Source organism: Botryllus schlosseri, chromosome 3 (genome assembly GCF_051294905.1).
Source record: "Botryllus schlosseri isolate E-star chromosome 3, Bs_hap1, whole genome shotgun sequence".
NCBI lineage: Eukaryota > Metazoa > Chordata > Ascidiacea > Stolidobranchia > Styelidae > Botryllus > Botryllus schlosseri.
In genome coordinates, this window is record NC_137238.1 from 11,217,376 (window position 1) to 11,242,453 (window position 25,078).

At 39.7% G+C, this 25,078-nt stretch overlaps 2 protein-coding genes across 2 annotated transcripts in view; both read left to right on the forward strand.

Moving 5' to 3' along the window:
• LOC145434831 (lutropin-choriogonadotropic hormone receptor-like) overlaps positions 1–25,078 on the forward strand; it is a 509,016-nt gene that overhangs the window by 79,911 nt on the left and 404,027 nt on the right. Inside the window, exons 7-11 of the mRNA XM_080312061.1 lie at positions 8,630–8,687; positions 8,953–9,042; positions 11,971–12,100; positions 20,434–20,582; positions 20,646–20,827. Of these exons, the coding sequence (XP_080168187.1) occupies positions 8,630–8,687; positions 8,953–9,042; positions 11,971–12,100; positions 20,434–20,582; positions 20,646–20,827 (609 nt within the window). The remainder of the gene's footprint in view (positions 1–8,629; positions 8,688–8,952; positions 9,043–11,970; positions 12,101–20,433; positions 20,583–20,645; positions 20,828–25,078) is intronic.
• On the forward strand, positions 272–2,722 carry LOC145434858 (uncharacterized). Its single transcript, XM_080312103.1, has 4 exons — positions 272–511; positions 568–700; positions 758–837; positions 2,172–2,722. The coding sequence occupies exons 1-4, from the start codon at positions 416–418 to the stop codon at positions 2,430–2,432; spliced, it is 570 nt and encodes a 189-aa protein (XP_080168229.1). The 5' UTR covers positions 272–415; the 3' UTR covers positions 2,433–2,722.

The window sequence follows — 25,078 nt, forward strand, 5'->3', positions numbered from 1 at the left end:
TGCAGTGTGGAAATATCACACTCTGTCAAATTCGATACATTTTAGTACTCATGGATAACGAGACTCAACGACAAAATATATAACGAGCATCGGAAAATGAAAGACACAGACGACCCGGTTCTCCTAGCAAACAGAAAAAAGTTCAGACGGACTGGCCCGCGGAGACGGCTTCCTGCTGAAGAATCGCCTACGGCAAGCCAACGATGCAAGAAACCCAGAAGTTCTGATGTTGCGGACGAACTATGAAACTGCCATTTCAAGGAAGCCTCAAGGTTGAGAACCACTGATTCATATCACTTAAAAATTTCAGGAAATAGAATCGTTGACCAATGATAAAAGTTCAGCTGAACACAAGGCATTCATATTGTCGGAATCGAGTTCGTCAAACCCAGCGAAGGGAGAGCTATTGAAATCCATGAAAGCCACCTTCAAAGGTCGCCGGTCTGACATAGAAGCCTGCATGCCAACTGCTGAAATTCTTATGGAATATCCGCTGAGAGAATCATATTGGGTAAGAAAAATATCATTTGTTCGATTTCTGTTTACTGGTAATTGTTGATGTTTCAGCTATTGGAGGAGATGAAGATCATAAACAATGGTCTGAATATACTGGACAATATCCAAGAAAAAGCAATATTCTCTCAGCACGCGACAAAAATAAACTGGAGTCGTGTGCCAACCAGCATTACAGCTGTGATGGGTACGATGCTTCAAGAATACAAATTATTGGATGTCTCAAAATAAGAATTTTTTTCAGATTCTGTGAAAATAAATTGGATGGTCGGTATGCCTGCAATGTTCAAAGAGTCATACGACAAATTTTTGGTTATAGATCAGGTTCGTACCAAATACATACCGTCATTGCATTACTATGAATATAACCTTGCTGCGATCATTATAAGCCAAGAGTCCGATATATTAGTTAGACAATAAGCTCAGCCCACTTCCGCATTGGCAATGTAATTAACCATTGCTCTGAAGAGGCCAAACACGATCGCTACCAAATACAGAGGCGTATACATGGACGCCTAACGCATTTCCTCGCAGATCGTGTAATACGTGTGAGGATAGCAATACCTCAATATTGTAGTTCAGTGGTTCTCAACCTTTTTGACCTTGCGGCACCCTTTGAAAATTGAAAATAGTTTGCGGCACACTAGCACAGTGGTTTGCAACATTTTTGACGCCTCTGTAAACTGCCAGAATACTGCATTGTCACACAGGTGGCGCCATGTCTGCTGAATTCAGCCTTTCGAGCACACGATGGCATGACAGCAATTTCGTTTTGTCATATGTACAAACTTCAAATCGAGTCTTATGTAGTATACTGATCATTTCCTACATCCTAGAATTATTTTGCACATAATTTCAAAATTTAGAAGAAATCTCTCATGGCACACCGGTTGAGAACCACTGCTGTAGTTCTATTGGCAGCCACCTGCAGCTCAATTATAGTTCCAACAAACTGGGACGGGGAAATGCGTTAGCTAATATAATTTGATCAACTATACTTTTCAATTCTCATATTCGGCACCTGTAACATAACGTTACGTTGCACTTCGCGCCTATATTTTAACGGCAGTACTGATACGCTACCTAACAATCGCAATGTGGATGGCTATGTTCGTCAAATGTTTGAACGGGACCGTCACTTCCAAGTGGGTTCATTTCTCGCTGGTAATTAGGAAGACGATGAGGATATGCCGAGTAAAGCGAATTCGAGCGGGGTATTGATTGCGGGCGGGACCAATGTTCCCTCTAATTTTTACGAGTCAGCACACACTCACTGCGCGGTTACTTGGACAACAGTACGTAACCACGAAAAAAAAGGTTATCACTTCGAATTTTTTGTGCGCAGCTTAGAGGGAACATTGGGCATGACAGCAATTTTGATTGGTCAGATAGAGCCGATTTAGATTAATGATCATTTGCTGTATAAAGACTGGAAGTATTTCGCGCATAATTTCCTATGTAGAAGAAATCTCTTGAAGCACCCTTGCGAGACATAAATCGCACACTAGTGTGTCGCGGCATACCGGTTGAGAGCCAGTGTGTTAGTAAGTGCTGTACTCGTCATTGTTGGACCAATTACACCTGTTTGATAAAAAATTACTCTCGTAGTCGTATTACTCTCATTGCCTTTCAATATACAGATGTACCTTTCTTTTCAGGATGTTTCGGAATCACCAAACCCAATCATACATTTGGACACTGGGAAAAAGATATGGACGGTACACTTTGATGGGATTGAGATTAATGACGTTGTAGATTTTGCATATGCTTTGGCTATCATTCTATCCCTGCATTGGGTATTTAATATCCAATTCGAGCGCAGTGTGAATAACACATTGCATTTCTTATCCATCTGCATTGGCAAAATCAAGGGACTGCGTGTACCATCTGCAGTCACTTCAATCTGTGATAACATGTGATATAGAAAGTGATTCGACTGATTTTACGACTAATGGACATTGATGTAAAGAATGATCAGTTATCAAGAAAATTGAGCTTTTTTGTAGTGCTAAATCACATTTTGAACTGCTCTGAACCTAATTTTTACTCTGCTACTTCTGTAAAGTACAAATAGAAGTGGAATAAGTTAGTATCTGGCCAAATTAACTGTTTCAGAGTACTTGCGTACTTTCCATTCATTTACTATACTACGAGAAGTATCAGCACGTGGCAATTGCTGCCCCTGAGCAATAAATCATGACATATACCCACGTTCCAATGCTGAATAATGTGATCTTGCCTTTACTTTGACCTCTTCAATCTTATTAACATAGGTCTCTGATGGCCAAGTCGTGACACTTTTGTTAGTGTTCCATACTGGGTTATTGTACTGTGCTGACTGCTGGTGTATCTACTGTTCCTGCTGCATGTGTTGCTTCTGCTTCATATTCATTTGCTGTATACAAAATGCCTGTTCTTTCTATTGATTTGTGAACAATTATGACCACCGTGCATCGTGTCAGTTGTACTGTCGAGTACTGCCGGTATCAGGTGCAAGATTATAGGTATGAGAAAGAGAGAGCTACAAGCTTATGGTTGTAGTGAGCTTACAGGGTTATGGCTGTAGTGAGCTTACAGGGTTATGGCTGTAGTGAGCTTACAGGGTTGTGGCTGTATAGTGAGCTTACAGCAGTGGTTCCCAACCGGGGAGGAATTCCCCCCTTGGGGGGAATTTTGCAATTTTTAGGGAGGAATTCCACTTTAGAATTGTAACGGATTTCCCAAATTGTTCATGTCCGAACTGTCATGTAGTCAACCAGTTATATTTAAACGTATGCTCCTTGTGGCTGTTTTTTGTTTTCTGAAAGTATGTTCAAATGCTATTTGAAATCTCTTTTTCACATACAAATCTCCTCCGCTTGTTTTAAAAAAAAACTTGTTCAGATGTGCTGCAGTTCGCAAGACAATTTTGTAGGCCAGCGACGGCCTCTCAATCAAATATATCCTAATCGAGCAAATGTCGTGCCGAATCTATAACAACAAGGCCTCTAGTGAAAGTATTTATCTGATATTTTCAAGTTAACATTTTCGGACAGTGACAAAATATTCCAACGTCATCGATTCAAGTCAAAGAGATCGCTAGCCTTGCTTTATTTAAAAAAAAGACATGTTAAACTTGGTGCAATATTGCCGAAACGTAAGGGATGTCCTAAATTGCAACGAGCTCCAGCAGGGAATCTGATCACGTGTATGTTATATATCAGGGATGTAACCAATAAGTCACGAGTCTCCGAGTCGCAAGTCAATCTCACTTTCATAGTTTTGACTCGAGTCAAGTCTAGTCATTTTCAATATACTATTGAGTCAAGTCCGAGTCCAAGTCACCGAGCGGAGGGTCGAGTCCGAGGCATGGTATTATGGCTCGAGTCCGAGTCCAAGTCACACTCAAGTCAACACTGTTTGATGATATTGAATGATTTGGATTTATGATATACTGATTTTCCTCACTTTGAGCAGTTTCTTGTCGCATTGTCCAGTACCAGGACCAATAGACGAAATTCCAATAGGAGGATCACTTTACTGTTCTTCGAAATTACAATGAAATGCCGGTCTTGACCGTCTTATAGTCTCGACTCGTATGGCTTGGTTCGAGTCATGCACAATGACTGGAGTCCTAGTCGAGTCAATACCCAGATTGTCTCGAGTCGAGTCGAATCGTTTCCGTATTTTGAAAAAATGACTCGAGTCAAGTCGAGTCATCAGAAAATGGTGACTCGAGTCAGACTCGAGTCTGGTCAACCCTGCTATATATGAAAGTACCAATAGTATTGGCCAAATGCATACACAAGCTTGAGCAAAAAGTCGCGAGACCAGTAAATTTATGAATACTGATTTTTCACAGCAGTTATATTAGCGATTGGTGCATGGTAAGCCAAAAACACAAATGGAAGTGTGGGGCTCTGTTGAGTCAAGCCTTCCAGAATTTGTTTGATTGGGACGAAGACCATTGTTTTTGGAGGTCTACAAAGTGTTGTTACAGCACTGCTAGAAACAAACACTCGGTACCGCCCGTAGTCTTATTCTCTCAGTCAACAGGTGTTTGCGCGGTAAAAATGACCTTTTTTAATCATCGGGCAGATTTTTGCTAAGGGGGGAATTTTGGCTTAAATTTCGGCCAAGGGAGGCACGAGATGAAAAAGGTTGGGAACCACTGGCTTACAGGCTTATGGCTGTAGTGAGCTTACAGGCTTATGGCTGTTAGCTTGTAATGAGTTTGCAAGCTTATGGTTGTAAGCCTGTATTGGAAATCACCAGGCTTTTTGTCGTAAATTTACAACAATAATTTTTACAGTGTAGTTCGACTTCCTGTTTCGATTTCTGAAACTCTAGTAATTTATACAAGCGTGTCGGTATAGAAAAAATATATTGGAATGACTCAACGTTCCAGAGAAACCTTCATTCGTGAGACGCACATGATTTCAAATTGATATTTTTATATGAGGTGCATCACTGACCCCTGCTGTTTCTATTTGTGCGGAGGGACTGAGATTGAAAACCACTAATATATTAAAAACGGAATACGCAGTCACGCTGAGCGTGCTGTAAATTTGCAGACTGAACTAAAATATCTCGGAAGTATGAGAACAAATTCGCAAATTCACATTGCATATTCACGACCGTCAACATACACACTAATATATTGATTTGTAGTCGGCCACATAATTATTGTTTTATGGCAGCATGCCCTGGTTTAACAACAAAATGATGAGAAAGACTGCAATGTATATAGGGTTGCATTTAAAACAAGAATAAATTCCAAACAAACATGTTTATAACAGCGGCCTTGTTTAAAACTTGTTTTTCTTGTTTTCTAGCCACGACATCACAAATATTTAATTGTGACATCACACTGGGTTAGCAGGGTTAGCATTAACAATAGAAAATACAGGTAGATTATGCACCTTTGACGAAAAGAGCTTCGCACAACACCACTGTCATAAACTGACCGAAAATATATTTAACCTGGAGTGCCAGGACTATATCGGTATATGCGGCATTTTCACCCAAACGTACTCACGGCTTATGTGGGAAGCTGGCGTCTACGTGCACAGCAATAACAATTATACAAATAGGAAATGGATAACCTCCGACGATCAAGACTGTAGAAACGTGTATATGTTCTTTGGAACGAATTCCATCCATAGCAGGGGTGCCCAACCTGTGGCCGTAAAAGGGCAGGCAGTTGTGCAATGTGCACCCGTCGACACGTAGTTCAGTTAGTGTGTTGGCGGCCGTCGACATACAAATTTAATTTACGAATTGACTCTCGGGTTTTTGTGAGATTTTAATTATACTTGAATTATTTTTCGCGGTTTTTACGGTGACCGATTCTTTGTTTATTTATTATAGCTGTGTTCACCGTAAATACTATTTTATTCAAATTCAAAGTTTTCGACGAGAATAACTCCGTTGCCACTGGTTGGAATTGAACAAAATTTGGTGAGCATCGTTTCGATAGACAGACTAACACTTTCATGGGGTGAACAGAAAATTTTCAAATTTTCCGTTATTTATTTTTATATAATAAATAGAAACTTTCTTCTCCTGTAGCAAAGCGGTTACTGGCTGGAATTGAACCAAATTTTGTGTGTAGGCTTTAATTAGGTAACCTAACAATTGTATCAAGTAGCCAGTACGATTTGAGAAAAAAAGTAATTTTTGAAGAGCTCTAATGTACAGTCAAGTACTGCTACGTCAGGGGAAGTGAACACTTTTCAGCTCGCGACCCGCATTCAACATCTGATTACATTCGCGAGGCGCACCATGGTAAAGTCGTATTTATAAGCCAAATCGGATGCTTTTATTCAATTATATTATGTAGAGGTTCTTGAACTATTTTGACTGCAACTCAAATCCCCGATTTAGTGGCAACTCACGACCAAGGCATCACACATCAAATCGTATACATTTAAAATATAATTATGCTACATTTTACCGGAATGTATATGATATAGGGAACGCGCAACGGCAGTCGAACGCGCAACGGCAGTCGTACGCACGTAACTTGTCTGACTCTTCGCGTTTTCAAATTAGGATGTATTACTGTCTACTCAGACTGTTCTTTACCGACCATTTCGACGACCCGACATTCAATATCGATGCTATTAGCCAGCCAGGGACGGTTATTTTGGCCAGGGTTTTATCGCTGCTAAACATTTTGTTATAGCACTGTACCCGTTGATATGTTGCCCAAAACTTAATGCCTTCATGTGTCCTGGCGCACAAGCGGTTGGCATTGCAAGTCTCCTCTTTTTTATAGTCCCGCACTAGATCAATCCACATCCATACACTAAAGCATCCTAACGATGCAGGACTGTGTTATTATGGGACAACATGGTCGGACAATAAATCCTGTCCTGAATTGGAACCAATTTATGTAATATAAAGGTCGGCAATTTTTTATGATCAGGCCCAAGTTGTTATGACCGTTTCCCGTGTCTCGCCGGGGCCTACGACAGCGTCTGGTAGCGAGCAGCGAAATCGTACATAATCGCTGATGTCCGTTTATGAGCAGTACACACATGCGTCAAAAACATTATCGAGATTTTATAAACTGGCCATCCTGAATCAATTCGCCAAAAGAAGGGATGAAAATAGGTTGTGGTGATTCTTAGGTTAGGATTGCTATTTCAATATGTGAGCAAAATTAGGCTAATAGATATGTTGAATACGCATTTGGTCAAGATTCAGAATACACAAAGCTGACACCAGCACCATGTTACCCTTTAAATGCGTTTCGGCAAAGAGCTTACTGTATTATTCTTGCTTATTTCAAGTTCTTTTGTGGGGACGACATCAACATAATTTACTATTGTCGCAAATATTTTAACAATTCGATTGATATACTTTGCGCCTCATAACTTGATAAATTACGCCTCTAATCAGGATGTTTGTGTTTGAATGGTGATTTGAATTGAAGCAACAAATTCATTATAATAAGGTCATATTGTGACTAGTAATACATATTGCATTACCACCGATGCCGGAACAGAAGTATTACTTCGGACAAATCGATATGAATACGTTAAGACCAAAGTTTTTTAATGACTTGCAACTAACTTCGCATATAGAGGACGAATCTACGAAAAACACGCACCAATCGTTTTTTCAAGTACAACGCTGGAAGTTTTAATCTATATTTACAATTGGTATCCGAACTAACTCATTTCCGTTTAGAAAGTCTCAGATATTTAGAAACCGAAGCCTTTCAACATTCGTATTTCGGTTTATTGTGCTAACAATAACATCAGAAATACAAGTTCAAGATTAGGCTTTTCGAAGTACAGAACTTCAATATTGCAGCAAACAATACGGTAACATTGTTAAATACATTCCACTGGAATTGTTACGTCACAACTACAAAATTCTTTCTACCTTGCGAACATGATTAACCTCATTTACTGGCGTTCACTGCTGAAGAGAGCCAGTCGAAAAGCTTCCAGTGGAATAAATTTAACAATATGAACGTATTGTTTGCTGCAAAATTTCAATTATATAAGTTTAATCAATTCGCTCTAGTAATTTTATTGTTTCCTGCAAATCTTTATCAATATTTGTCAGGCCGTAGTTTGCCCACCACTGTGCTGCGTGATATTCTTGGTCACGCGCAATCGAGACGATTACCGCGCTGAGAGTATATATATATATGCAATATTTTTCCTACATTGCACTACTAGTCATTTCTAGTTTTTCTGCAAGACAAATCACGCACCTATTGATTTATGCCCCATACACTTCAATATTCACTTGGTTTTCACACCAACGTAATAGCTGGTGCTTCAAAATGATGGTTCGACTGATCTGCAACGTCGTTTGCATGGCTCGCAATCCTCCGAGGTCGTTATTTCTTCTATTTTGACAAATAAACCAAAAAATCCTAAATGAGCCGACGAGAAATGGTATTCTTGTAATATTCTATTAATAATTTTCGTATCCGTCACCTCACAGATTAGGCAAACGACCTCATGTGGGTCGCGACCCACAAGTTTTGGAAAACCTCCTTTCATTGTATCGGTGAGTGGGATAAAATAATAATCAAAACTTTTTAGCACTTTCTTTTTTTTGCACGGTGTCATGAAATATTTATTTATGTACTGAAGATGTACTTCTTTGCCAGGTACGACTGCACCAATGTACGATATCTAAAGAAATCAACGAGAGAATGCAAAAATCCGGTAATTATACATAGTAGCTTCGAGTTAGAAATCTAGCGCTTCTTGTGAATGGCTTGATTTAAAACTCGGTATCTTCCTGGTTAGAATGAATAATGTTTAGTTTTGATAATTGCAGACGTTGAATTCCAACTCAATCCTACTTTTAGAATCATGGATCTAATATTTAATCAGTCAATGTAATAGCAATATATACATATTAGAGAATATTATTATGTTTTGATTTAAAATTATTTGATGATTTCAAGTGAGTTTTAAATCGTTTCAGGACATCAATGATACTTTCGTCGGAAATTATAAACTCCCGTGCAATTGCAGCTATTTCCGATGTGGCAAAAAGAATATTCACGAAAAAGCGGTGAGGGATACTTTTCTCTGACCAGACCATAGTGACATAAGATGGACGTAAAATAGTCCGCACCATCAGCTCTTGGTGTTGCTCCTATCGAATTTGCATAATGCTTACTAGTCGCTTGTTGAGCCTTTGATCAATACCAGAGGTGGTCAGTAACGAAGTACTTCTACTTTTTCGAAGTACTCAAGTAGTTTTCCTCTACTTCTGGTACTTACTCAAGTAGATCTGATTTTCGCTACTTCTACTTCTACTTCGTAATAGTTTGTGATCTACTTACTTACTTTTCGCTATTTTGAGTTTGTCAAGTAGAAGTAGTTCAATCTTCCAATCAGGAAGATAGCCTGAGGAATTTCGGGGCCGTTTTCACGGAGTATCAACATATAATTTTCATAAAAGTTTGTAAAGCCCAGAATTTTCGTCGCACTTCGCGTGCAGTGCTGGATACGGAGTAACCAGTAAGATTTCTCAAAGTATCGGTGAATATAATTTAGGTAGAGGGTTGGCGTTGCTCCGTTCACACCACATTGTCGCCATTCGTCCATATCAAATAATTCATCACAGTATATATGGCTCACCATAACGTTTGAAACTGATGTTTCGCAATCTAGCATTTACTTGTCATATCGTAATCTAGCATGTCCAATGTCCATTGTCCATGGCGTGTCCAAATCTCGGAAAGTGGACTCTGATATTTTTTTAGTTTCAGAGCTATTTAGCATACCACCTTTAAAACTTTCTGGACTAAAAACATGAAATACATGTTCTGCTTTCAGAAGTAATATTTATTTTTCACTTTCAATTCCCAGTATCATATATTTTGAGTTATAATTATTATCAGTTCTTTTGTCTGGATAACATACATGTTGAAGTATAAAAGCAAGTGTAGTAATGCCTATAATTTCTGGAAATAAAGCTACACAATATGGCATTTTTACGGTCCACCATATTTTTTATTTACGTTTACTAATCGCGCAAAGTGTTTACACCGTATTCCATACAACTTCTCCGTATTGCTCCTCGACTAAACTACAGGCCTTGTAATATGGGGAATGGCGTCATACCATGCTATTTTCTAAAACGTGCTGTTCGAGAAAACAGTGGATTAGCATCACATTTTCATATCAATACTATCATTTTTCTCCCATGATGTGGACGAATACTTATGCTATCGAAAATTGGATACCTGTTGGTATGCATCAATATGAATCAAGCTCGTCACCTATCGCATAGCTCAATTTGCACCTTTTTACAATCCATGTGAACAAATTAGGATCGTTTTCATAACTACTTACTTACTTGAGTACTTTTAAAGTCAGTAAATTCTACTTCTACTTCAAGTAGTTTTAGGTTGCTCATGGAAGAAGTACTTCTACTTGTACTTGAGTAGATTTTTTTCGTCGCTACTTCTACTTCTACTTGAGTAGATTTCTTGACTACTTTGACCACCTCTGATCAATACCAATGATTTGTTAGTGAAATTTTGCACATGTGGAGTAGGGTTGGAGGCATTTGTCCTAGAATCCATGAATTCGTCGTCAATAACCTTTCATTTTGGTTGCTAAAGCAGCATAATTAAAATCTGGAGAAAGGTTCTACGACTCAAAAAATAGAATAAAAATAATGCAAAAAAATCAGAACAGAAGTCAGAAGGCAATATCTTTTAAAAAGACACTGCCTCCAAAATTCGATGAGTATCAACAATGAGGAGATCATGGCAGCCCTGGTTATTGATGTATTGAATCGAGTCAAACGTATCAGAAAATCGTTTACGCACCCGGTGTCGTGACTCTTGGCAGAATGAACATATTGCGCAGCAGAAAAGAACGTCATTGCAACATTGAAACTTCAAATTCATTGATTACTCCATTACATAAAATGCTGAAAAATTTTTGGGTTTACCCAAGTGAAAATAAGCTTGTCTTTGTTTTTGTTTATTTCATGCATACAACAGTGATGCTTTGTGCCTATATCTCCGACATTGAATTGTTCCACTTTCGTTTGCTTCCAACATCTGTCTCTCCCGTTTCGCCTGCGCCCGTAACTTTTTCTCAACTGCAGAATTTTCAATTTTTCGGGATCGGCTCAACACCACTCTGGGCTTTCTAAAACCCTGCTATGTCAGCGAGGTTAGCGGTGCGGGGGCGCAGATTAACCTCCGACGCATATAGTAGTGGTAGAATCGAAACTGTAACCAACAACCAATGGCGTTGTGACGATGTAGCTTATCACAATCGGCCACTCACAGTAATCCTTGATTTCGAATACTCGATATAGTTTTATACGGGATTGCATCAAGTGATATCAGATGAGGACGGGCGACATATCATCAAAGATGCCCAAAGTCTTCCGGCATGCTACTGAAGTGGAAGTGACATATAATTACACTCATGTACGAGTAAAAGTGGTGCATTCCGAGACATACAAAAACTACTTCAAGTAGAAATTGATTTTGCTCACTTTGAATATTTCGCAAGTCAGTAATAAATAGTGGAAACGAAAACAATCATAATCACTCTTTCATTGACCGTCATAACCTCGACAAGACATATGCGGATGGTGCAGATAGCTAGATTCGTGGAGCTGCATCCCAGGGGGTAAAATTTTTAACAACACGATATGTACAGATGTAAGATGTAAACTGTTTTACCCTCACGCATCTTTTCAGTGTCATGCATGATATCATCATTTCGTATTATCAGGCACGTACTCAATGAGACAACAAACATAAAACTTTACATTCACGTATTGAGCGATTATGAAGTAAACTGAATTAACGGCTACAGGATTATTATGCTGAATCTTATCAAAAACCTGAGAAAAAATGGTCGCGAAGACAAGAAGGCCGAGAATCATTGATATAGGGCCTTTCTGTAGGACGCCCGCTGTAGCGTTATTTCTATCGGCTTTGAAAGCATGTTTCCAATTGTTTAGGTGTGCGACGGATTCCATGATTGTAGTTCTGGAATAGATGAATGTCAGCCAGGCTGCATAGTGAGTGCATTTTCCGATGAAAAGTCGTTGATTACGAACAAAGGGGTCTTGGTACTTGTATGGATATTCAGTAAGTGGCGTGACGTAGAATCCTACTTTTCTTTTTGTTCGCGCAAAACTATATTTTTGAATGTTGGGGTGAGTACACGAAAAATTTATCCAGGGAAGAAATGCCACTGTGTACTATTTACCTGGAAGCAGTGTTCAGTGCATTGTACTGTATTTCTATATGCTCTTAGCCAGGTATAGGGAAATCTGTTGATTCTGTGATCCATATTTAATCTATATACTTGGTTATATTTCCAAAATATCCATTATTATCCACTGTTGTATGTTTGGTGTCAAATTGGTACCGACTCCAGTTTTGTTGTGATTACCTTTCTGTGTTAAAGATCATTCGTCGTAATGTACTGGCGTGGACTGTAATGATTACAGACTGTCTACCTGTTTTGCGTACTGAGAACCGTTCTTCATTTATGTTGCTGTTGTCCTAACTGTTGGTTTTGCGAGTATCGTAGTCAAGGTATTAGTTCATTTAAGCCGAAGTAATAATCTGCTTACGAATATTGTTTCGTGCTCACAACAATTGAATGAACTAAAGTTCTTGACGATACAATGTCTGAAGCACTGAAGCCGTTGAAACCGAAGGTATTGGAAATTGAACCCAATAGCCCGACGTCAGAGAAAGAGTGGAAGCATTGGCGAAGAACTTTCGAGAATTATCTTGCGGCCTTCGAGACAGGAAGTGCAAGAATAGAAAAACTCAAGATTCTTACAAACTTCTTATCGTATGTCCTTTTCGAGTATATCGATGAAGCTGAGACATATGAAACCGCAATTGCAACGTTAGACAACCTATTTGTCAAAGCACCTAACGAGGTGTTTGCACGTCATGTGCTGGCGACAACGAAGCAAAAGCACGGACAAAGCTTGGATGAATATTTGCAAGAACTACGCAGATTAAGCAAGGATTGTAACTTTCTTGCAGTCTCCAAAACTGAACTTCGAGACGGATTTATTCGAGACTCCTTCATCAACGGCATTCTTTCGCATGCCATACGGCAGCGGTTGTTGGAAGAAACCGAATTGACAATTGACAGTGCCTTTAGGAAGGCCCGAACCTTGGACATTGCACAAAGGAATTCGTCCTCGTACATGTCTCCTGGCGGTGCCGAGATTCCAATAGCTACCGTTCAATCCGAAGCAGCATCCGACAAAGAAAGTGAAAACGCTGCAGCGGCTGTGCATCGTGGCGAGTGGAAATGTTATTTTTGTGGTGACAAAATTCAACATGCCCGTAAAAATTGTCCGCCACGCTCATCCACCTGTTACAAATGTGGGTTGATGGGGCACTACTCGAAAGTTTGCAAAAGGGTAGCGGATGCATCCACTCGAAAAACAGTATCCACGAAACATAGTTCGTCCTACCTGTTTTGCGTACTGAGAACCGTTCTTCATTTATGTTGCTGTTGTCTTAACTGTTGGTTTTGCGAGTATCGTAGTCAAGGTATTAGTTCATTTAAGCCGAAGTAATAAACTGCTTACGAATATTGTTTCGTGCTCACAACATCCACATTACCCCTAAACTCATCATGATCAAGCCATGTAGTAGGATTTGATGATGCTGTTGTGCAATTATTGCCTGCATGCCACTTTCCACTAAATAATCAACAGATCAACACTAAAATATTATGGTCTCGAAACGATGAATCGCGTTAGCTGTTTTTGTAGTGTCATACACAGAATTGTGTTTGTTTGTACGAGGAGTAAAATCCGTCACCATTCAGATTGAATAGTAATGCGTAATATAATATATATATCTATACATACCCATTTTTGTCAGTTCTGGATATGCAGTTGACATTCAATTTTTTGGCTTTCACCGAACATACAATTTTATTCATCTAATTATAGCGTAGTACACTAGGGTTGTCATACGTCCTGAATTTCCCGGAGATGTCCCGAATTTCACTGTAAAAAGTGCGTTCGGGACGAAATTCTTAAATATGCCTAACTGTAAGGAGTTTTGAAGGTTTGTATTCAGTCTAGTACAAAATAAACATTTAGTAAGTTTATGGTCAACTAACTAACGATTTTTTGAGTAGTTCTAGTTCTGTTTTTAGTTGGAGATTTTGAAAATTCAGTAGTTTTATTTCCAGTTTTGATTACCCATTTGAAAAAAATATTAGTTGCCAAACAACTATAAAACAAGTATTGTGGTTTTGAGAGCATTGAGGTGCTGGTGTTCTGTTGAATGGTGTTTGTGCTGCCATTGCTCGCTCAGAGCCATCACAGCCAACAGTGGCGAAGCCAGCGGGCAGCGTGTGACTTTTTCGGGTCAGAATCTCTTCCATTTTAAACCCGAAACCGCGTTTATTTGTTATGTCGATTCAATGTCTGATAATTCCGATAAACTAAAAATTTATGTGTTGACTAGCAGGATGAAATCCAGTTCTGTACGGTTTTTAACCTTTAATAACTTTGTACCTCTACGTCACAGATAGCCAACTAATCTCTGAGAATGACAGGCAAGAAATACGTTGGTTAGCTAATTCTACACTATATTCGGCAGTGTAGGCCTGTGTATTTCCAATAATTTATAAATTGAAAGCAATGAATCACGTGGTTAACACAGCTACTGAGTGATTGTGTTACTATCAGGCAATTATAGTCAATGTGCAAATAAAATATTTACCCCACGTAATTGATAAAAACAATGGTGAACAAGAAACATTGCTAACTCTTTTTTCATCACACCAACCCATAGGCACGTCCTACTTGGGCACTGCGCTCTAAAAATGATGTTGTCTCAAATTGAAGGTAAAAACGAACAAAAATTTTTGGCCGCAGCTATTTCCTTCAGAACACCACCGTAATGGAGCTGCAATTTATTGAAATTGCTACAAGACCAGCTGTCGCGGCTGCTTAACCCGTTACATGGCACGATGTCTTCTTCTTCGTCGCACTTGCTCGACGCGATAAGGCAGTCACGCAGAGACCGAAACTTGGACACATTTCCTTCATAACATCGGCTGACAACTATCTAAAATTCGTTCTCTGCGTGACTGCCTAATCGCGTCGAGCAAGTGCGACGCTGAAGATATCGTGCCAAGTAACGGGTTAAGCAGCCGCGGCGGCTGGTCTTGTAGCAATTTCAATAAATTGCAGCTCCATTACGGTGGTGTTCTGAAGGAAATGGCTGCGGCCAAAAATTTTTGTTCGTTTTTACCTTCAACTTAAGACCACATCATTTTTAGAGTGCGGTGCCCCTTTAAAGACACCAAAATGCATGGGATGTTACAGATTCTTTACTATCTGTGTAGCTTTTTGGTGATATCAACCTTTTTTTGGTAATTTCGTGGACAGGTGAGCCGAATTCGTCTTCTCGCAGCTTCTGTCGAATGATGCTTGCTTATGTCATAATCCCGACCTAAACTAACCCATGTTATATAGCAGTGGTCGGGAACCTTTTTTGTCCGAAGAGCCATATTGACCCCATATTTTCCATCTTAACTTCCAAAGAGCCATACGTTTTCATCAATACGTCACAATATAAAAATTGTGACGTCATCGTAGCGCAAATTCGTCGATTTTCGTCAGTTATACGAGATCGTAGGTTCGTCTTGACCAGGGGCGGGCAACTTCTTCAGTCGGCGGGCCGGATATAGCAAAATTAGGTACTTGGCGGGCCGGATTGCTGAATCGATACATTATTCGCCCATTTACCCACATACAAGGAATAAATAGTATTTAATGAATGTAAACACAGCAATGTCACTTCAAAACCATTTCTCGCCGATAATGGAGAAGAAAATTATGGATTTGAGAATAACATTGTCATACAGGCGCCGCCATGCCTGGTTCTCTCTGATCAATCAACACACGGTGCAGTCCCTAATTAAGATTTCAAGGCGTTCGAGCGTTCGATAAGCCGGTAACCCTAATCTACCAGGATATCAATTTATTAGGGTTGAGTAGGTGACGAGATAGCGTCGTTGTTCAACTGTGTGGCCCAATAAATCTCGATATTGAATTCATGCGACCCGCGTCCTCTACAAATTTGAAAAGCGGACTGCGACCCGTTTTGAGTTGGCGGCCGCGGTGCCTTACAAAAGCCTAGAAGTGTGCGATGCTACAAGTCGGCGGTTACGGAATCAAAAATAAGAAATATCAGCCTGGTGTAAATGACCATTGCAGTTGACAAAAATCATGAATACCACAGACGACATTAGGGTTGAGTACATCGCAAATGCCGATAATGCAAGTCTTCTCGCTTCGGCGAACTTAAGCGTAAGCAAGTAGTGGGGAATCTCGGCAGATTGGGGCCGCGGGCCACATTATCATTTAAGACGGAAAACTGTCCGCAGGCCGGACAAAATCCCTTCGAGGGCCGGATCCGGCCCGCGGGCCGTATGTTGCCCGCCCCTGGTCTTGACGATATGACCTTACCTGTCTACTATATTTTGAACATTTTTACTACGAAAATCACGCAACTTACCTATTTATTGTTCGAAAATATAGCATGAAAGGGGAGGTAAGGCATTGGTGAGGCACAGCCGGGATTAGCTTAGCGCAATTCATCGTGAATATCATAGAATTTATAATATTGATAACACTGGTCTACACATAGTTTTTGGCATACAAAGTGAGAGTGGGTTTGGTGGTTCTGAAGGGCGCTGATTCCGAAGGCGACCTTAGTTTCATCAGATTGGCTCTTATTCTGGAGATAACCCACGGGGAAGACATGAGGGTTCTTCATAATCAATTATTATCTATTGAAGTGCAGTATAAAATTAGAAAAAAATACGATTTTCTTCTTGCGAAGTGAAATATTCAATGGTAAATTCAGTAATTTTGGACTTTTTAGGGGTATAAGATCGAATCTCTAATCAGTAATGTTATATTCGTAATCGGCAACCTCAAAAACCCCAGAAACGGCTCTTAGACCGAAGTCACGATTATATTTATTCGTATCGCATATTTCATTTCATGTATTCATGCGGAATAAAATATTTCAAAAAAAATTGAATGTAATAGCCACACCGATTCCGATTCGATTTCTCAATTCTCAAAGCATTCGGCGGTAACACAACGTTGTGCCACACGCCTACATTAGAACAGCAACTACAAAGCTACTTTGTCAATCAAGAACGTGGATCACTATGGCGTTGTTTGTAATTTGAATTTGTAATTGTGAATATCACTTCCACGGAGTTCATTTCTCGCCGTAGATCAGGAAGACAATGCGTATTTGAAAACTGCATTGTCATACAGGCGTCGCCAGGTCTGCTATTCTCATTGAGCAATCAACGCATCGTGCAATCCGAGATTTCGTGGCGCAGGCGAGACAGCAACTTAGATTTGAGGATTTTGAAACGGGGTCCGAGCCCTTAACCCTGAATACGCCACTGTATTCACCTCTCAAAGACATGTTTATACTGTCGCAAGAATAATTATACTGGTCGTGCTGAAGATTTAATAACAAGTTGCTGCAATATTGATAAATTATGCAAAAAATTAGAATTTTCGCAAAGAGCCATACTTTATGCCCAAAAGAGCCATATATGGCTCGCTAGCCATAGGTTCCCGACCACTGTTATATAGACTTTATTATGCATATAGGGATCAGCTACCTCCGGCACCCTTGCATAAAATGGCAAGCAATATGATTTTTCATGGCACGCCGAATGATTTGTTGTTTCTCACAAAAAAAAAAGCGAAACAAAAGTTTTCAAAATGGAAAAAGCATGAAGCTGAATCCAAATTATTTCGTTAAGCAGCCTGAAGTAGGATAATCTAGAAGCCTTTGGAAAACCCCTTATTTTCATTGAGTCACGAAGCAAGGCAAAAGTCTACCACAAGTGTTCAATTTTAGTAGACGATCAAGTAACTAACGGTTTTTTGAGTAGTTCTAGTTCTAGTTCCAGTTGCTGATTTTGAAAATTGAATAGTTGCAGACAGGGCTGTGGAGTCGGTAAATTTGCAACCGAAATTTTCATCAAAGCTAAGGAAAGAATTCGATCGATAAATATATTACTTGCATATATTGGGGGTCGCATCTGCATACAAATGGACTCATTTGGCAAGGACTGAATTATTTGTCATTTACACATAGCAATGTCTGTCATTTTGTGCACGTGTTTTGTGCACGACGATCTCGCTTCGAGCACAGAAGCGAAGTCGCATGTTGGACGACATGTTATCTCCTAATTGCGAGTATATTTACACTCATTTCTGTAAATTACGCTTAAAATTTCCAGGATGTGTCTTCAATGGTAAATGCAAGAAAAATAACAATATATCATGCGAAGTGCTGAAAGAAAATATTCGAGTCTAACAAATCTGCTACGGAATATGCTAGTTTATGTTCACGAACATATACGAAAATCTGCCATCAATGTGGCTGGCCCTGGGTACGGTAATGCGTCGAAACTGATGTTCTAGTTATCATCGAACTTCGCCGTCAGGCTAATCAGATTTTGGTTGGCCTTGCAATTTTACCTGATGTTTAAACAGCGAGAATTAAGTCGCAGGCCACTAACAACCTTTTCGGGGATCACATTTGGCTTGCGGGCCAAGGTGTGTCCGCCCTTGATCTGTATCGTTACTAATAACAGGGATTGATGGTACATAAAAATCATATTATAGGTATTATTAGTAATTTGAAGATACCTTTGAAAGCGATTGTTTTCGTGATAAGAAGTCATTTTCAGGGTTATTTTCAAAAACTCCGACTCCGACTCCTACTCCAGCCACTGCAGTTTTCAGGACTCCGACTCCATTAAGCGAAAATTGGCAGACCTCCGACTCCACAGCCCTGGTTGTAGTTCTAGTTGTAGTTGCGGATTATGAATATTGACTAGTTCTAGTTCTAGTTGCAGATGATGAAAATTGGGTAGTTCTAGTTCTAGTTGTAGTTAGGGATTTAAAAATCATGTGGTTCTAGTTCTTGATATAGTTGCTAGTTTTAAAAATTGGGTAGTTCTAGTTTTAGTTCTAGTTGCCCTTCTGGAAAATTCAGTAGTTTGTACCAGTCTATTGCAGAAGGCGTAAACTTTTTTCGTAAATCAACATAAATAATATTAATTTTTAGCAGATTTATGCTATTTGAAATTTCTCTTCGTGCTGCGCGCGATTTAATACAACGTATATTGATATTTATACCGGACGAAGCATCACCCACACAAAAATGCAATAAAAATAAATCAAAAATAACTATCATATACTGCAATAAGTGTAATTGTAATCCTAATTATAAGATAATGACATGTTTCTAGAGTGTGTTAAGGTCGTTTGGATGCGCTTAATTTAGCCAAAGACAGCTGTTTTAAGCCTGGGGTAAGTTCGCCTTTATTCTGGGGATCGAGAAGATGTTGGACGTCATCAGCTTCCAAAATAGGCCGTGAGTAACTTGGAGCAAGCTGACATTATTAGCCTATCATTTTTTGAAATGGACTGTGGAACATTTTCAAATTGCGAATAAGCTTGCGTCCATAAAAGATTGGAAATCACCGGATGTGCAATCTATTGGTGTATTTTATTGTAATATATAAAAGAACCAATGTTATTGACATAATTTATTCGAACATTTTAACAAGCAGATGCATATAGTACGCCCGCAAGAAGTTGCATCGATTAACCTATGGTTGCCCCAAGATTAGTGATGTTCTGGGCGGAAGGGTGTTGAAAAATGTTGTTTCGGACCTGGTTACAACACATAACCAGATAACCGCATCGACAAAACAGTATAGCAGGGCTGACAAACACACAATTGGCGACCGGATAAGGTCCGCCAAACGATTTCGTCCGGCCCATCAAGAAATCTGATGCAGACCCAAGCAATCACCAGAGATCACGTTAGAGACGGCCCAATTCATAACCTATGTTTCACTACACTCCTGTATGCGATCGATAGACCAAACTTTGCTAGTATGACGTCATATTGACTGACAACGTGTTTAAACATTACGGTAAAATCCGCTAGTGGGCGCTATCGAGTGTTAGGAAGTTGATTCACCAAAATATGGTAACCCAATTGCACACTACATATTCATATTTGCCCTGATGTGGTAACAGTGTCATCGCTTACGTCATTAAATACTTTGTAGCCAATATCTTTATTTTTTTCGAAACGAAACAGATCTTCATTGTTTTGCGATTTTTGATACACACTAGTGACTAACAAAACCATTTTATCGTCAGAAGCTGGGATTTGATTGACCATGTCACGAATTGCTTCGCCAATATCAACCAGTCGTAATGTTGATTTCAGTCTAACTCCAAGTATCTGGTGATCCAAATTTGTGCAATTATTCATAAAAATAAAGAAACCTACCGGAATTCTATGATTTAAGTTTGACGTCATAACGGAAGAAACTTATATGTCAATTTGGTATTTTGTAGGTATTATTGCAATTATTGGGTGTACTGCAGTAGTTGCTACAACACTTCTGGATATTGTTACATCTGCCGGAAGTCATTCTGATTCACCGCATTCAAACATCAACAAATTACTTATCATGAGTCTCTCCATTTCTGACTTATTTGTTGGGGTATGAAATCTCTTTGGAATTTCGCGTGTCACCGGCTTTATAAATGTTGCGACCAAATCACAGATCTACACCATATCCATATGCATCAAAGCCATTGAGGTGGAGGGCGAGTATTGCTACGTTGATGTTGCATGGAGGACCAGCACCACTTGTTCCATTTTGGGCGCTTTGTTGATCATCGGTTCTGAGCAATCCGTCCTAACCATGGTTTTGATCACGAAATTCCGGTTGGACTCTGTCATGAGGTATGGGTGAAAATAAAAAGTCAGAAGCATTAATTATAGTAGTTGGGAATAATTTCTAGGCAACATATCAAGATTTACTGATTTTCTAAGTGACTAAGTGACGGATATTCTGCCGACAGTTGAAAATATTTCACTTTTGTCTTCCTTCATATATTGCTCGTTGTATATTCACAGATAATATTACGCACCATATGAATCGTCGATATTGAATTTGCATCTATGATTGATTCGACATTAAATACAACAGTTACCTATGTCCTTTGTTTCCCATCATTAACCCGTTTTGGTAATGGATATTGAATCGGCTTGTACTCATGTCAAAGCGCCAGACTCAATACATTATATGTGACTTATTCAAGTATATTGTAGAGCATGACAGAAATTTGAAAAATAGTTCCGGATACTGTCTATTGTCTGTTTGACTAAACATGAATAGAGTGAGGTCGTCAGTATATTATATTATGAATGTGGGGCGTTCTACATCATCCAAGAGTTTCAGTAAAGTGACGTGCACCTGTATTCAACTCGACACCAAATAGTAATGACACGACATTGCTCCCTGATGTGGGCTCGGACTTGACTTTAGTCAAAACTATATCAGTCCAATCGACTTACGCCTTGCTTACAGCCCTGCTCTAATATTATAAACAGGACGAGAAATAAAATCCTCCGGATTGATTCACCAACGTACTTGCAATGAACAGAGTCATTTATTGTGTAATCTGAGTCGTCCTCTGGTTCAACGCAACCGGCTTGATTTGATTAGTATTGCTTGTAAAATGTCACGGTGGTCCACTACAGATTGTAATAGCTACGTGTTCTCTAACTCCAGACAAATGAATAGTGTGGGACATAATTGGGCTCAACACGTCATTCGTTGGTATCGGTGGAGTAAAGAATAATGTATATTATTCTGTTTCAAACTGCAATCGCAAATTTCACATTGCCCATTTAATTTTGGTGAATTACATTATCAATGCAGAGTGAGACGTATCACTCAGTCGAGGGGGTTGACGTGGACTTTGCTGGTATTCACACGGCAATAATATTTTTCCTTATAACAAAGTCCATGGCGGATCAGTAATTGGATTGCATGCTATTATAAGTACAATATATTCACAGTATATGTATGGTTCCTAGTTGGCATGCCCTGTTCCGTCTGGTGTTATTTCTTCTAAAGTAGTGTTTCTAAAACCTTTCCCCATCACTTATACCAGACCTGGGCAAAGTGCGGCCCGAGGGCCAAATGCCGCCCCGAAACTATTCGGTGCGGTCTGCGAATGGTTGCTAGGAGTTCAAAACTTGAAACTTGCTTTTTTATTGACTAAAACCATAGGCTGTATCAACTGAACAGGAAATTCGTTTACTTACATTAATGCACCACGATTACGCTGCCTGCATACCTCGCATGCGTAATCCGGATTCAAAATAAAGACAATGTCGAAAGTATGAGTAGCAGTTTAGGTCACAAGAAATCACTCGTTTCATATAGTTTAGTTCAAACCTATTTAGTTGCCATTATCACATTACGCATTTTAAGGCATGTGTTTCAAATTGTTACGTGACACTTTCCAAATCCCTAATTCGTAAAACAAGTCAATCGATCAGTGCTCGCGATTACTATATGACTCATCACATCTATCACGGTGGCCATAAAGGATTAATGGGCATGCCAAGCAAGAAAATCCGAAACGGAAATCCATAGAAGGTTTGGACTTTAGAGCACTAAACATTTGTACACTCTACGCTCTGATGTGCCTACTCTCCTTCATTGTATTGGACCTTATTTTCCAAGACATAAGGCAAAAGCCTCCACATAATCATAAGAGTTGTTCACCCTTTCGACAAACTGGAGCTTCAGGGACCTTTGTGTCAGCTCTCAAAACGATTTCTGCCACCAATCATTATTTACTCGCGAAGAATACGCTGCATTTTGAATATGAGTGCAGAGCATATTCTAAGATCTGGCCATCCAAGAACTAGTAGACGTTATTATACAAAACCCGACAACTTGTTTGACCGAGAAGAATTTTAGTGAAATATTTGAAAACAAAACCAGCGAGAAAAAGTTGCCTTTTTAATGAGACACATGATAGATCAAGCTACATAGTAGCTAATTTGTTGCACATCTGAACTAAATGTTGCTAAGTAGGCCTATATTCATCTTCTTTTTGTATAACAATTTTTGGTTATTTTGTGCGAATGAAACTTATTTTACAAAACACGTGCGGATGGAGCTCAAAAAGGTTGAAAAGAATTGACCTATATTATTGTTCACGATACCTAGCAACGAATCGGATCATAAAACGCCACAATGCTAAAGTACATATTGACGTTTCAAACGTCGCCAAATGTATCACCTGGGGCAATCAAATGATATATTCCATCCCATAAAATATCATATCCCATAAGATGAATATCTTACGTTCCTTTGCCAACAATTTAGACGAGGATTTGCAAAGGAATATAAGCTTACGCCTTAAAGCTTTAGGCCGGACCAGACAATGTATTCGGGGTCTGAGTATTGCTACGTTGATATTGAGCAGTTGGGAAACGGGTTTCTATATGCTTTCTACCGATATTACCACATTATCAAGTTGTACAGCAGTGGCCAACCACAACCCCAAACGCACGGATTTGGTTTTAACGGTACATCAAAATTCACCCTGTATGCCTGCTAGATTTTTTAAATCAGACCACGATATCAATTTCGTTGATTGGTAGATTAATCATCTTTTCCTGACAACCTACATGCAATGTATTTCGCTCTTGATGTTGTGTGATTGCTGGTTTAGCTCACACCAGATAATCACTGTATATTCACAAGCAGAAAGCTGTATATTTCGAGCAAACTTTTGTAACAAAGCAGCATGTAATATTTTTAAGATTGTCAAGGTGCATGCTCGTTAAGTGCAGGTCTTTGGAGCCGGAGCATGGAGCCGAAGCCCCGGTGCCGTGCATTTTTAGCTGAGCCGGAGATGGAGCCAGAGCTCTACATGGAATTCTAGAGGAGCTAAGTCGGAGCTGAAGCCGGTTCTATCAAGAGTAGCTCCGGCTGCGATGAATTTCAAAAGATGCTATGCTTTTACTGAAAGCTGAATTCACATAATTTTACGATGATTGTTCTAAATTTGAGAATTGGTACCTCGCTGGCAACACCTTTTCTAACTAATCAGTAACCGTGTTAAATTGTATATACACATGTGCCAAACCCGGGTAGGCTGGCTCGCCGCGCTTACTAAGTAATACTGTATTATAGATATTTGTATATTTGTAATTTGTAATCAGCACAAAATCGACTGCCAATTGTGTGGCTCGAAAAATAATGTAAATCATCCATGTCACAAAACGGGATTGATGCTTATGTGAGATGACGAGCAATATACCTAATTAGTAATGAGACGAATATATATGTAAACGACTGTCATGCGCGAAAGCATAAGTAGGCCGCACGCAAACCACAACCGTGACGGCACACACGGGCACAGGCAATCTGCGAGGCACGTGCTCTCAGAACCCGCATATTGAAGTCGGTGCGCTCGCGCTTCAGTCGTAAGATAGACAATTGGCTCCATTTCGCTTCATTTATTCTTTCTATTTCTTGTTTAACCGCAGTATCATTTGAACCTGGTAAATCTACAAGTTTCTGACCATTAATTACGACTATTCGGCTGTTCTGTGCTATAAAGAAAGCTCCTTGGATCTGCGTGTGTGATCAGGATTGCCAGAGTACTCAGAGCGGTCATTAGTCAGTGACTAGTGCGTACAACAGGAACTGTAAGCTGTAGCGTCGACTCCAATCAAGCACTATACCAGCGTGTCTTGCAACAAGCCGTTGCAGCGACCGCTACAGTCAGAAACTTTACCAGTTACAAAGTTGAAAGTCGGAGAAGTTGAAAGTCATGGAAGCTGCAGCAACGCCAGAGAAAGCTGACTGCTCAGCCGTACAAAGTAAAACCATGGCAACGTCAGAGACAAGTGCTGACTGCCAAGCTCCACCAAGTTCGGAAAATGTTGAAGACGTACGTGGAAGTGTCAAGGAAGAAAATGTGGACCAGAGCCCCGCGAAGAGCAAGTCAGTGGGCTCTGATGTTCCAACCAGTAGTGACGGCACTTTCCATGGATTCGATCAGAGATTGGTTGAACTTGAACGTCAGTTCCGTGAAACGAAAGGAGAAGTTGAAAGATGTTTTGATGCAACTGAGAATGTTATGGCGATATGCGCAAATAAAGAGGAAGTGCGCGAAGCAA